Consider the following 12,448-nt stretch of genomic DNA (forward strand, 5'->3'; position numbering starts at 1 on the left):
CAATGCTGTCTGGTGAAGGATACTTTTCATAAATCACCTCCGTTTACCATGGCTTCTCTGAATGCATCCAAGATTGTTGTGCCTAAAAAAGAGATAAATCCGTGGAACCAATTGTCTACACGAAAAACAATGTATATTCTTTGTATAGTAATATCAGATCAAATATAGAAGCATAAGTGTTAAGGTTCACATTTGAGTGAGATTATCTTATTTCAGGATGAATTGGGATTTGAGTAGTAACACATGTAAAGTTTAAAGTTTTGGCTTTCAAGGAGTGCCCAGCATGTATGTTGCATTTAGTGTGCTCAAGCGTTCAAGGAAGAGAGATCACATATCATAGTCAAATTTCAACTGAGTTATATATATTGCAAGTTTGGCCAACCATTCCTCGTTAACTCTATTTTATTTGGCTATATATGGAATGGCCTAGAGAATAGAAGCCTCAGATGTAGGTATGGTTATGCAATTTATATTTTATAAACATGAGAGGGCTGTGCTCTAATTAAGCACCACTGGCATAATTATGGCTTTTGAAACAGAAAAGAAGGATTCAGATGGAATGACAATGTGATTGAGCACACCCAGCATTATACAGATGAGGAACAACAACAAATAGGAAGCTTACTAAATAAACCAGCTGTTGTTTCTTCCTTAATTGTTCATAAAACTCACACCACTTGCCTGAAATTATTTACTCTAGGGGTTTCTCCTTATTGCATGTCAATCCAAACCCAAGGGGAAACAAGGGGTCATATGAATAATGTCCAGCATTCATTGGCAGCTGTTCAACGCTTCTAAACCATGTCATTGGTAATCGACCCTCAAATTCAAAATCTCCAAATATGACATCTGTTATTCCCCGCCCTTCACTTCCAGGCAACCAAGCAGCAACTAAAGTATCCACTTTTTCCAAAACCGATGGCTCTAAAACCAAGGGTCTTCCAGATATAAGGATTGCCAATGTGGGGATTCTGTCAGCGACTGAACTGATTATATCACTTCCATTGAAGGGGATTACAAGCTCTTCGTTGTCACCCAAGTTTTCAGCATAAGGTGGTTCACCTACAACTACAATGGCAAAAGAGAAGTTCTGCCCTGCTAAGGTGTTTGGTGAGGGATATTGATCATAGATCACCTCTGTTTCGTCTCCTACAGATTCTCTAACGGCATCCAAGATGGTTGTACCTAGAAAATAATAAACCCATCAATCAAATGCCTACATGAACTAAGGAATACAAAGCATATTTCTTAATGGGGCAAAGTTATCATCAATTGGAAGATGCAAATCAAGTATGATAAATTCATGCAATCTTTTATCAAATATATTCAAGTACAAAAACTGTGCATCAGAAGTCTGTGCGTGCATTTTGTTGATAAATGGTATGGCTTTATGAACAGATGATCGATTAATTTGACTATCAGAATGCACAGAGAAGAGAAAAAACAGAAAGAAAATGGACAAGAAAAACAAAAGGAAATTGGGAGGGGAGGTTTGGGATGAATATATGGGCCATATATCTGCTTACCGATTGTAATTTTGCCGCTGCCTCCATGCCAGGTACCTGTCCAACCTCCACACTGGTACCCAAGATTGTCAGCATGTGTTCCAGCAACAAGAATTCTTTTAGCACATCTGTCTAATGGAAGAAAAGGATTTTCTGGGTTCTTTCCATTTTTTAATAGAACCAAGGACTTGCGAACTGCTTCTTGTGCTAATTCCCTGTGTAGCTGCAGGAAAATCAGAGTTGGTACTCAATGTCTAGTTGTGCTTTCTCCTGTATAAAATCAACAAGGACTTGTACAAAACTATGGACGAGGTACTAAAAAGTAACTAGAGAGTATTTACCCGAAAATACATACAATAGGACAGACGAAATATAGAAATGGAATCTTCTTTGAAACATTTATCTAATATATAAAGTAGCAAATATACTCCTGACAAGATACACCAAATCTTGGAAAATCTGCCGTGTACACTCTACAGTACTAATTGAAATACACTAATATAAAATAAATTCTTGGACAAATGTTGCAAAAAAATTTCCTTCAAAATCTAGAAAACAATCAATTATGTTCCAATAGTTCAGTTTGATGAGATACAGGAGGACTCTATAATTGAGGTGAATATGTCAGGTGCTGAATTCTGCAAAATTTACCTTGCAGCCAACTATATCTAGCAGAGATCTATCGGAGAAGGGATATTCAAAAAGACCAGAAACAAATTTCACTCTCAATATTCGTTCAACAGCATCATCTATCCTGGACATCTGTACCTTCCCTGATTCAACCAGAAATGTCAAATCCTCCATGAATTGTTTATATCTGTGAGGCACCATCACCTGCACATTTTCTCAGTCAGGGAATGAAGATATAAATCAAAGAAAAATTTATCCTAGACTTTGGAAACAAACCATACCATGTCAATTCCAGCGTTAACAGCAGTAGAAATGCAGTAACGATAGTTTGAGCCTTGAGGTTCACAGAGTTGGTCAAGTGCTTCCCAATCAGAAATCACAAAACCCTGAACAGAACATTCCCCAGAAATTACATATGCTACACAAATCTTTCAACTGAATGCCATATTATGATAGGGCCATTTAGGATACAAAGAATAAATTTGGGTTCCCAACCTTAAAACCTAGCTTATCTTTTAAAATTTCCGTCAAGAGGAACTGGTCAGCATGAAGTTTATGTCCATTCCAACTGGAATATGATGCCATAACTGTGGAAACACCCTGAGAAATGCAGTCCAGATATGGTGCAATGTGAATGCTCTCTAAATCATCATATGATAAAATGGTATTCCCCTCATTTTTACCCTTTTCAGTACCCCCATCTCCAACAAAATGCTTGGCACATGCAATAACATTGTTTCTGGAATCAAACAAAATCAGTGAGAGATTCCAACAAGTTTCTAATGAGGTATATGGGTGCTAATAAAGAAACGCGATACAAATGTATCTACCTCCCAGCTACAAAAGGGTAGCCCTTTGGGTGTCGCACTGGTGGTTGTCCCTGCAAACCTGTAATAATGGAAGTCATTTTTCTAACAATGTTGGTGTCTTCACTATAACTCTCATAACATCTTCCCCATCTGGGATCTCTGCACACCTGCGATAATCCATTAATACAAATTGCTTAGATTAACTGCTGTTTTAAACTCAAGTTAAATGTTCAGACAAAAGTAGTATAAGGTAGATACAAAAAAAAGAACATAAGATGTCCTGTATCATATGGAACTATAGTTCAAGGGCTACTATGAGATGCCCTTTTGTGTGATAGGGACATGTAAAATTTGATGTTCTGTACATTGTTAAAGTGAATTTTTGAAGTGAGTTACTGACTTACTGAAGTCATATTCCTTGTTTAGATTGGTAATTATTGAATAAGTGCAAAAACAGTAGAAAAGAAGCACATTTGAATAATTATGTTTACAATGACTTACCGTCACAGAGGGAGCAAAGTTATAGTGAATGCCGCTTGCCCTAACTTCAAGAGCAGTTGCAGCCCCAATTCTTTGAGCCAAATCTGCATCTCTATCATATATATTGAATAATTATAGATACTGTTACCATATTATAAATAACCTTCCCATGAATCTTTTACCTTAAAAGGTTGGAGAAGGAAATAAAGAAGGCTAAATACAAGAGTACCAAGTTCTAGTCTAACATTTCTTTTTCTTTTTCTCTTACTTATTCTCTCTAATGGACCTTATGCTTTGGAAGAAAAAGTAATTTATCAGCACTGTCATTGAAAAAAAAAATTAGAAATTACCATAAACGCTTTTGGGGGTCAAAGATGAAACAAACCTAGTGGCTCCAAGGCTAACATTGTGAGGAAATATAGTGGCCCCGTAAACACTATTGTTACCATGAACTGCATCAATCCCATATATAAGCGGTATCCCGAGCCGTGACTCAAGTGCTGACTGCTGGAACTTGTCCACCATATCAGCCCAATCAGATGATAATGCTTTCTCAAAAGGCCCACTTCCTCCAGCACTCAATATACTCCCTGCCAAAAAAAAAAAGGCCAGTAAGTGTTTTCCAGCGTTCTTAATTGTCAACAAACTGCTGGACATGCCTAACAGAAAGAGTACCAATGGAAAGATCTTTGAGAGCAGAGGGGTGGCGACACTTCGCTCAATTTGGGTCATTTGACCAATTTTTTCTTGTAGAGTCATTCGAGAAAGAAGGTCTTTGACTCGATCCTCTATGAGCGCATTTGAGTTCTTGTAAATGCAATCCATTGATCCAACTGGATAGAACGAGATGCGAAAAAGAAACCCTTCTTTGGCTTTGACTTAATGGGAAGGTTCCAAAGAAGGTTAAAAGCTTGGAACGGGAGGATTCACCTGGCAGGGTTTGGGCGTGTAACCACAACAGCGTGAAATAGTAGCAGTTACCTACTTACTTTGAACGGTAAAATTAACTTCTAAATATTCAGTGTCCTAAGCTATCGGCAATTGCGATCGGTTCGGGTCAATTCAAATCCGATTGTTTCCGGTTCTCACTAAACCCAAAAGAAAAGAAATTAAAACGGATTCTTTAATTGCTTAGCAATTTTTTTTCAATTTCAGATTTCTTCTGTTATTTTACTTGACTGTTATCATCTTTAATGCTGATTTTTTAAAGAACTCGTGGTCATAATTATTATTATTTCTTTCCATATTAATAAAATATAAATAAAAATTCTTAATTGCTATAAATATTATGCATAAATATTCATATAATTTTTTTTTACATCCTACCATCTATTTATTTATTGAAGTTTATAATTTTAATTTTTAAAAGGTTGTGTAATTTTTTCTTACAAAAAATTATTAGTTTGATTAATTTTATTCTATTATTAATTTAAATATGCATGCAGTATTTTTGATAAGATGAGAATATTCATGCAGTATTAATTATATAATATTTAGAGATGGTTTTTTTTTTCTTTGTAAAGAAATTTATGTTTTTTTTTATATAATAAAATTATTATTTTCTTCAAAATTTTAAAATTTTTTCTAGACTTAGCCCCATTCATTGTTTGGAATTTGATTGGTCCGGAACCCATCTATTCCATCATTGGAGTCGGACAGACGGGCATCTAACTGTGGAAATTAAAGCCCAAAAAAACCAAAAAAAACAACAAAAAAAGCCAAAGTTACGGCCCTAATGTAACCAAGCGTGTGGTTATGAATCAGCGCCAAGAATGTGGTTTGCGCCCAATCTTAGTGACCTTCCAACCCACGCATTCCACGTGTTATATAGCACAAAACCCTATGTTATGCCCGACGCATCCAATCTTTACCTCTTTGCTCCTTATGATCCCAAAATGGAGGATCGACGGTTAAAACCACATCGTTTCCTCTAATCCAACGGCTCAAATTCTCCCATAATTATCTCTTTCACCAAAGCTCTCTGCTCGTCTTTCTTCGAAATTCTGCGCATAAAAAACGGGACTTAAAAAAAAAGCGTCGACTGGATTTAGATTTTTGAAATTTTATTTTATTACCTGATTTTCTAGGGTTTCCCAAATGTCATCCGTTGAATTTCTACCACCGACGACGATAACAAACCACAGTAAATTGAGCACTAATTCTTACTCTAATCTTCCTTATCTACATGGATTTAACTTCTGCACCAATCGATTTAGGGTTTTGCAACAAAACACGAACCGATTCATCCCCAATTCAATCACTTTCCCCTCACATAACGTCATCGTTTTGAGAAACCACGGGAGGTTCAATCTTTACGGAGGAGGTAAATTAAGGTTCAAAGAGAGCAAAATTTTGGCTAATTGTACAGATAGCGGCGATTCGAAGGCGACTTCCAGCGAAAAAAATGAAAGCGAAGGGGGGCAAGGAGTGAAGCAGAAACAGAATCCGACAAATTCGGGCAGTTCAACCAATCAGAGAGGAGCAAAGAGCGGAAAAAGCGGGCTTTGGTGGTCCAAAGGAAAGAAATGGCAGTGGCAGCCGATAATTCAAGCTCAAAAAATTGGTGTTTTGCTTTTACAGTTAGGTATTTTTATGTTCGTTATGCGGTTGCTGCGACCCGGGCTTCCGTTACCCGGGTCCGAGCCCAGGACTCCAACGACTTTCGTCAGCGTTCCGTACAGTGAGTTTTTGAGTAAGATTAGTAGTAATCAAGTTCAAAAAGTGGAGGTTGATGGGGTTCATATAATGTTTAAGTTGAAGAATGAAGGGATTGTTCAAGAGAGTGAAATTGGTGGTGTTAGTAATAGTAAATTTCAAGAATCAGAGTCTTTGTTGAGGAGTGTGGCACCTACGAAGAGAATTGTGTATACAACCACGCGGCCTAGTGATATCAAGACTCCATATGAGAAGATGCTGGAAAATGATGTGGAGTTCGGTTCTCCTGATAAGCGGTCTGGTGGCTTCTTGAACTCGGCATTGGTGAGTTTTGTGTGTGAGTGTGTGTGTGTTTTTTTTTATTTTTTTATTGTTATGAAAGTGAGTGAAACTAGTTTAATTTGTTTGTTTTCGAAGTGTTTTTGAGTATGCTCAATGATAACCGTTTGAATTGTCTTGCTTATATTGGCAAAGTAGTTTATTGTGGTAAGCTGTCTGCTCCATAGTTTGTAATTTATATTTGGCTGAAGGTGTCTTCTCTTTCCTTGTTTGGCTTTGACTAGATATCTCAAATAGTGATCTGATGTGGCCTCTACTATTGGAAATTTTATTCCCTCTGGAGGTGTCGGGAATGTAAAGTTTGTAGTTGGTGGAACTAAAATTGTTTATAATTTGGGAAATAATAACTTCAGTTAATCAATAAAAGAAAAATTAGAAGAAAATTAATAGAGATTGTTCATGGTAGCACCAAATAAGATATTACAAACACCTGGATGTATGTTTTTGTGCTAGACATCAAATACCTAGAAATATAATGTCTGGTCTTTAATTCCTCAAACCAAAGTGCAGCCAAGGTATCAGTTTGCTCAGGTTAGTCTGCTTAATGGTGACTACTGAAGGAGGACATTTATGATGAAATGTTGGTGTTTAAAAAAGGCAGTTTGGCATCAAATGTGCCTAAAGATTGGTTGTCAGCAGGAAGATGGTAGGCAGTCCTCCAAAAGTTGCTAAACTTGTAATAGAAATGCCAACCACACATGGTTCTTCCTAAATCATGTGTTCATGTACAACTGGAATGTGAAGTTTAATCTATTTGACCCCTCTCTTTGGCAGATAGCTTTGTTCTATACTGCTGTCCTAGCAGGACTTCTCCATCGATTCTCTGTGAGCTTTTCTCAGGTGTGGATTTGGTTGTAAGTTTTGTGAATACCTTGACGTCTGTGTTGCATTCATAGGTTTTGATTTGAATCATGCATGTATGCAGCATACAGCCGGTCAGATTAGGAATCGCAAGTCTAGGGGTTCAAAAGGTTCTGAACAAGATGAAACAATCACTTTTGCTGATGTTGCTGGTGTTGATGAGGCCAAGGAGGAGCTAGAAGAAATTGTGGTATGTTAAATATTCCTCTATATATGCTACTAGTGATTGATATGTTGTAGTAAATTCTCCTATAAATTCAAGCTATTGTCTTTATATGCTTATGTTTATTGCCCAGGAATTTCTTAGGAATCCAGACAGGTATATACGGCTTGGTGCTCGTCCTCCCCGTGGAGTTCTCCTGGTCAGTTGATCCTAGAGACAATTAAGCTTTCTGGCTATTGAAAGAAATTAGTTGAAACTTTACTTCCTGATGTTGAAGAAGCTTTTCTCTATGAAGTAATGAGCTATGTGCAAAAGTTTATTAATGTCAGAAAATTGTTGGGTTAGGTTTGCTAATTCTGTCACTTACTCTTAGAATATCTTCACCAACTAAAGCTTTTGGTCCTGCAAGCTTTCTATTTGTCATTGTTCTTGTTATGATAAGTCCAAAAGAATTTTGGATGGAATTCAATATGTTCAAAGTTTCCACTTAGTGCTTAGATGCCAGTAGTATATGATGGTTTCCTGGCATTATTACTCTTATGTAAACTTGGATATATAGTTGGTATTTATGGTTTTATTTGTGTTACAGGTGGGGCTTCCTGGGACAGGTAAGACTCTTCTAGCGAAAGCTGTGGCTGGCGAAGCAGAAGTTCCATTCATAAGTTGTTCTGCCAGTGAGTTTGTAGAGTTATATGTTGGCATGGGCGCATCTCGAGTTAGGGATCTCTTTGCGCGAGCAAAGAAGGTGGCACCATCAATAGTATTTATTGACGAGGTCTGTCTATGGGTTTTATTATTTTGTTGGAACAATATTCAACTTTTTGATTTCCAGTAGAATTTTCTGACACCTTTCCACATGCACAGATAGATGCCGTGGCTAAAAGCCGCGATGGTAAATTTCGCATTGTTAGCAATGATGAACGGGAGCAAACTTTGAACCAATTGCTCACTGTAAGTTTCCCCACATCATAATTTTTCTGCTGTATGGACCTTTGGCTATGCCACTCTGAAAGTTATTATTTTGGAACTACATTGCAGGAGATGGATGGATTTGACAGCAATTCTGCTGTGATTGTTCTTGGAGCTACAAATCGATCTGATGTCTTGGATCCTGCCCTTCGTCGACCTGGGAGATTTGATCGTGTTGTTATGGTTTGTATGATGCATTTTATTACAATGAACTCTCTGAATGTAGGAATCTGCTACATACCAGTTCCCTCTTGCTTAACTGTTATCTCAAGGATATCATGTCTCATATATTTCCAGGTAGAGACTCCTGACAGGATCGGAAGAGAAGCTATTTTGAAAGTACATGTTTCTAAGAAGGAACTTCCTCTTGGCGAGGATGTTGATCTTTTTGACATTGCCTCTATGACTACCGGTTTTACTGGGTATTTTCTGTTTACCTTTTCATATTTAAATGCCACTGCTTTCCCATCCTTCTCCTCTAGCCTCCCTTTGCACTTCTTAAACTCCTATTTGTTGTTTTTTTTTTTTTGGCCAAAGAAAAGGAATACCTATTTGTTGTGATGCAATGGGAATAACTATATGATCTTTTACATTTTGCAGGGCTGACCTCGCAAATCTGGTAAATGAAGCTGCCTTGCTTGCTGGAAGAAATAACAAAGTTGTTGTAGAGAGAATTGATTTCATTCAGGCAGTAGAGCGATCAATAGCTGTAACTCTCTATCTCTTTCTCTCTCTCTGAGCACAATTTTGTCTGTGTATTTCTCACAGTTATTTTGTCATTGTTGTTTATTCATATTCATTGGTTCCACTGTTTCCTGCATGTTTTTAAAAAAATTATATTGCATTTTTCCTTGCCTTGAACGTTGAATTTTTAATTGTTACTCCCTCTATCTGGTGATGTTGTGCAATCTTCTCATTCTTGTTCTAGGCTTTAATTATTGGTTTTACTGTATATCATACGTATTTTAAATGTCCTTATAAACACAAGATACAATTGATAATTGAGGGCATAAAATGTTTTCGTGCAATGCTTTTATGTTTATATTACATTTTGCACTTTCTGATGAGACTATCATTAGGGATATAAGATTTTGACCAATCTACTGTAATTTACCCAATTCCCTCTTACACATCTGTCTTGCAAGATTTGTTATTATGCTAAATAATTATGAGTACACATTGAATTACAAGTTGAGTGACGAAAAGAATTATATTTAATAGGGCATAGAGAAGAAATCTGCCAAGTTGAAGGGAAGTGAGAAGGCTGTTGTTGCAAGGCATGAAGCCGGCCATGCAGTGGTAGGTACAGCTGTTGCAAACCTTCTTCCTGGACAGCCATGTGTTGAGGTAAATTACAGCAATATTTTACTAAATGTTCTGAGTTTATTTCTTTATATTCTTCTTATCTTAGTATGAAATTTGAAAATGATAAAAGAAAATTATGAAATTTGAATGGAATCTGAACCTTTGGCTGTGTAGGATTTGGTTAGGAGACTGCATTCACAATTCATGTCATGTACCAGAGATGGTTACAGTGCAATCATTTTTATTGTGTCGTTATTTAGGAGATGGTTGGCTTATTAGTTATTGCCCTTCCTAATTGTTAGTTTCTCGTTCGATACTCTGGAAGGTCAAGCTAGAACTAGAGAAAAAGGCTGACCAATTTGTTGATCAGGATGGTTCAACTTTTACCTCCATTTATGGATGTCAAAAATGGAGTCTCTAGCATGTGGTACCTGAGTAGAATTACAGTTGAGAAATTGTAATATTTGTACTCAATACCAACTTCAGAAATAGTAGTATAATACTTTCAAAATTTCAAGCAATAATTCTAAACATTAAAAAAAACTGGAGTGTTAGGTTTCTTCACATGTTATACACTTTTTCTTTCTTTTTTTGGTACATTTGGAGGTCCACTTCGTCTTGGGCTACACTGGAATTTCTGAATTATAAGGTTCAACTTATTAATGTTGGGTTGTTCCTTGGAGACTCAATTTTCGTATGATGGACTTTAATCATCTCAGCTGCTTCTGTTCGCATGAAATGGATAAAATGATAACCAATCAACTCTCGTCTGTGTTTGTAGAAACTGAGCATATTGCCAAGATCAGGAGGAGCACTAGGCTTTACATACATTCCTCCTACCAGTGAGGATAGATATTTACTCTTCATTGACGAGTTACGTGGCCGTTTGGTTACTCTTCTTGGTGGACGTGCTGCTGAGGAAGTTGTCTATTCAGGTCGTGTTTCTACCGGTGCACTTGATGATATTAGGCGGGCAACAGACATGGCATACAAGGCAGTAGCTGAATATGGTCTTAATCAGACTATAGGCCCTCTGTCTTTAGCTACGCTTTCTGGTGGAGGCATGGATGAATCTGGGGGTGGAGTTCCTTGGGGACGAGATCAGGTCTGTTTTTACTCTTTAATAAATTTAGTTTATCCTTTTTGTTTTCAGTTCCTACACTATCTGTAAGGAAGACTGATCCAGAGTGGAACATACAGGGACATCTAGTTGATCTTGTTCAAAGAGAGGTGAAAGTGTTATTACAGTCTGCCCTAGAAGTAGCCCTTTCTGTTGTACGTGCTAATCCAACTGTTTTGGAAGGGCTTGGTGCCCACCTGGAAGGTAATCCGCTGTTGTTATTACCTGCTTGATATGTTAAAATTCCTCTACATCCTTTTCTTTTTTTCATTTCTATGTGGTATACGATCTTGTTTTGTCATTGGCATTGACATATTTTCTGAACATACTATCTAATGGAAACTTATAAGGGATGGAAAAGGTAGTTGATTGCCCAAATTGGTACTAGGTAAATGCTTCCTACCATTAAGTTGTATTAGTGGTTTCCTGAGGCCTTTTTACTGTCTTCCTGTTTAGGGAATAATATGCAGAAAACTCTAACTGTTATGTTTTTTCTTTCAATTTTGTGTCACAATCTTGTGGCGGTTGTGTAGTTAGTTTAAAACCAAACCTGTGTGTATGATGACTATGTATTGCTATTTTGGCAATGTTCCCTGACAAACCATTCGATTGTACTTGTCAGATCTTTAATGCTATTCTGCATTGTTTTTGTTAAATTATCATAGTACCCATGGGTTTCATGTCCTAGTGTAGATAACTTCCACACTCTTAAACAGTTTGAATCTATCTAAAAAGTTGATGTTCTGTATCTTTAAAAGGGGAAAAGAGAATAAATTATTAGATTTTATTCATGTTATGGTCTAACGCTTGCTTTTATTCAGAAAATGAGAAAGTAGAAGGTGAAGAGCTACAAGAATGGTTGAAATTGGTTGTTGCACCAAAGGAATTGACAATCTTCATTGGAGGCAAGCAAGAGTCTCTTCTGCCGGTGCAAGCAGGCTCTGGATAACAACATTGAGCATTACATGAAGTCGAAAAAAGCTTTCTTCGGGCCTTGACAACTTGATCTTGTCAATGAGCATCTGCTCGTCACTGGCATCGGCTACCTTGCACATTTTTGTATATTTCAGCAAGGTGAATTTTGGCCTTTTTTTTTAACTCCGCCAAGTATTTTCATTGTTTTATTCTCACTACAGTTGCCATAGGGAACGTAAGGAAACAAGTGGTAAAGCTGAAGATCTATTTCCTTACGAACCTTCCGTTCTTGACGTAATGTTGATTAAGTACGGGCTCGTCTCCATCGTCTGTTGTGTCGTACATTGACTGCTATTCTGGAAAAAAGTTGTAGCTGATGGCAAGTGTAACGGTAATTGAGTTGTACACATAATTAATCTGTGAAATATAAGATTATTGCACAAGCATGCTGGGCTCGAAAAAGGTTGTCTTAAGAATAACGTTGTACATATTTTGCTACGGACGATACATGCTGTTATAGTTTCCCAACGTGGAACTTGGAGGCGTCCTTTTGGAGCATTGACACGAGACTGGAAATATAATTTACTATATCCAAGTCTTTATTCATAACTGAATTCTGCATAGTTTGTCTAAGAAAGTCACCGAAACATTTCTGTTATTGCCTCTAGTATTTATTTTCTTGGGTTTGAGAAAGAAA

At 37.1% G+C, this 12,448-nt stretch overlaps 2 protein-coding genes across 4 annotated transcripts; one reads left to right on the top strand and one right to left on the bottom strand.

The window, feature by feature from the left end:
• Positions 1-549: 549 nt before the first annotated feature.
• LOC111303724 (uncharacterized) lies at positions 550-4,300 on the bottom strand. The gene is made up of 9 exons (XM_022900133.2): positions 4,100-4,300; positions 3,810-4,014; positions 3,446-3,536; positions 2,966-3,111; positions 2,631-2,874; positions 2,417-2,521; positions 2,157-2,339; positions 1,527-1,728; positions 550-1,185 (listed from the first exon to the last, which is right to left on the bottom strand). Exons 2-9 carry the CDS (start codon positions 3,947-3,949, stop codon positions 692-694), a joined length of 1,605 nt encoding a protein of 534 aa, XP_022755868.2. The 5' UTR covers positions 3,950-4,014; positions 4,100-4,300; the 3' UTR covers positions 550-691.
• Positions 4,301-5,463: 1,163 nt separating this feature from the next.
• On the top strand, positions 5,464-12,365 carry LOC111303722 (ATP-dependent zinc metalloprotease FTSH 7, chloroplastic-like). 3 transcript variants are annotated; one of them, XR_002691778.2, is made up of 14 exons: positions 5,464-6,403; positions 7,193-7,258; positions 7,344-7,469; positions 7,576-7,641; positions 8,032-8,217; positions 8,307-8,393; positions 8,481-8,594; positions 8,709-8,833; positions 9,012-9,120; positions 9,633-9,758; positions 10,498-10,821; positions 10,917-11,040; positions 11,658-11,910; positions 11,982-12,365. XR_002691778.2 is itself a non-coding variant. In XM_022900130.2 (13 exons), exons 1-13 carry the CDS (start codon positions 5,522-5,524, stop codon positions 11,783-11,785), a joined length of 2,463 nt encoding a protein of 820 aa, XP_022755865.2. In that variant the 5' UTR covers positions 5,464-5,521; the 3' UTR covers positions 11,786-12,365. The 3 variants fall into 3 exon arrangements, 2 of the variants coding, with proteins under 2 accessions (XP_022755865.2, XP_022755867.2); XM_022900130.2 differs by having other exon boundaries at positions 11,658-12,365; XM_022900132.2 differs by lacking the exons at positions 7,193-7,258; positions 7,344-7,469; positions 7,576-7,641 and having other exon boundaries at positions 11,658-12,365.
• The last annotated feature ends 83 nt before the right edge of the window (positions 12,366-12,448 follow it).

Source organism: Durio zibethinus, chromosome 13 (assembly GCF_047325235.1).
Source record: "Durio zibethinus cultivar Kanyao isolate XHJ-2024 chromosome 13, ASM4732523v1, whole genome shotgun sequence".
In the NCBI taxonomy this organism is placed as follows: domain Eukaryota; kingdom Viridiplantae; phylum Streptophyta; class Magnoliopsida; order Malvales; family Malvaceae; genus Durio; species Durio zibethinus.

Excerpts from the sequence above, each read along its gene's own strand:
- LOC111303722 (XM_022900130.2), top strand. The coding sequence starts at position 5,522 with ATGTCATCCGTTGAATTTCTACCACCGACGACGATAACAAACCACAGT. Across the intron at positions 7,470-7,575 it reads AGGAGCTAGAAGAAATTGTG|GAATTTCTTAGGAATCCAGA; the intron begins GTATGTTAAATA and ends TTTATTGCCCAG. Across the intron at positions 7,642-8,031 it reads CTCCCCGTGGAGTTCTCCTG|GTGGGGCTTCCTGGGACAGG; the intron begins GTCAGTTGATCC and ends TTTGTGTTACAG.
- LOC111303724 (XM_022900133.2), bottom strand. The coding sequence starts at position 3,949 with ATGGTGGACAAGTTCCAGCAGTCAGCACTTGAGTCACGGCTCGGGATA. Across the intron at positions 3,537-3,809 it reads GTTAGCCTTGGAGCCACTAG|AGATGCAGATTTGGCTCAAA; the intron begins GTTTGTTTCATC and ends TATATATGATAG. Across the intron at positions 1,729-2,156 it reads TAGATATAGTTGGCTGCAAG|CTACACAGGGAATTAGCACA; the intron begins GTAAATTTTGCA and ends ATTTTCCTGCAG.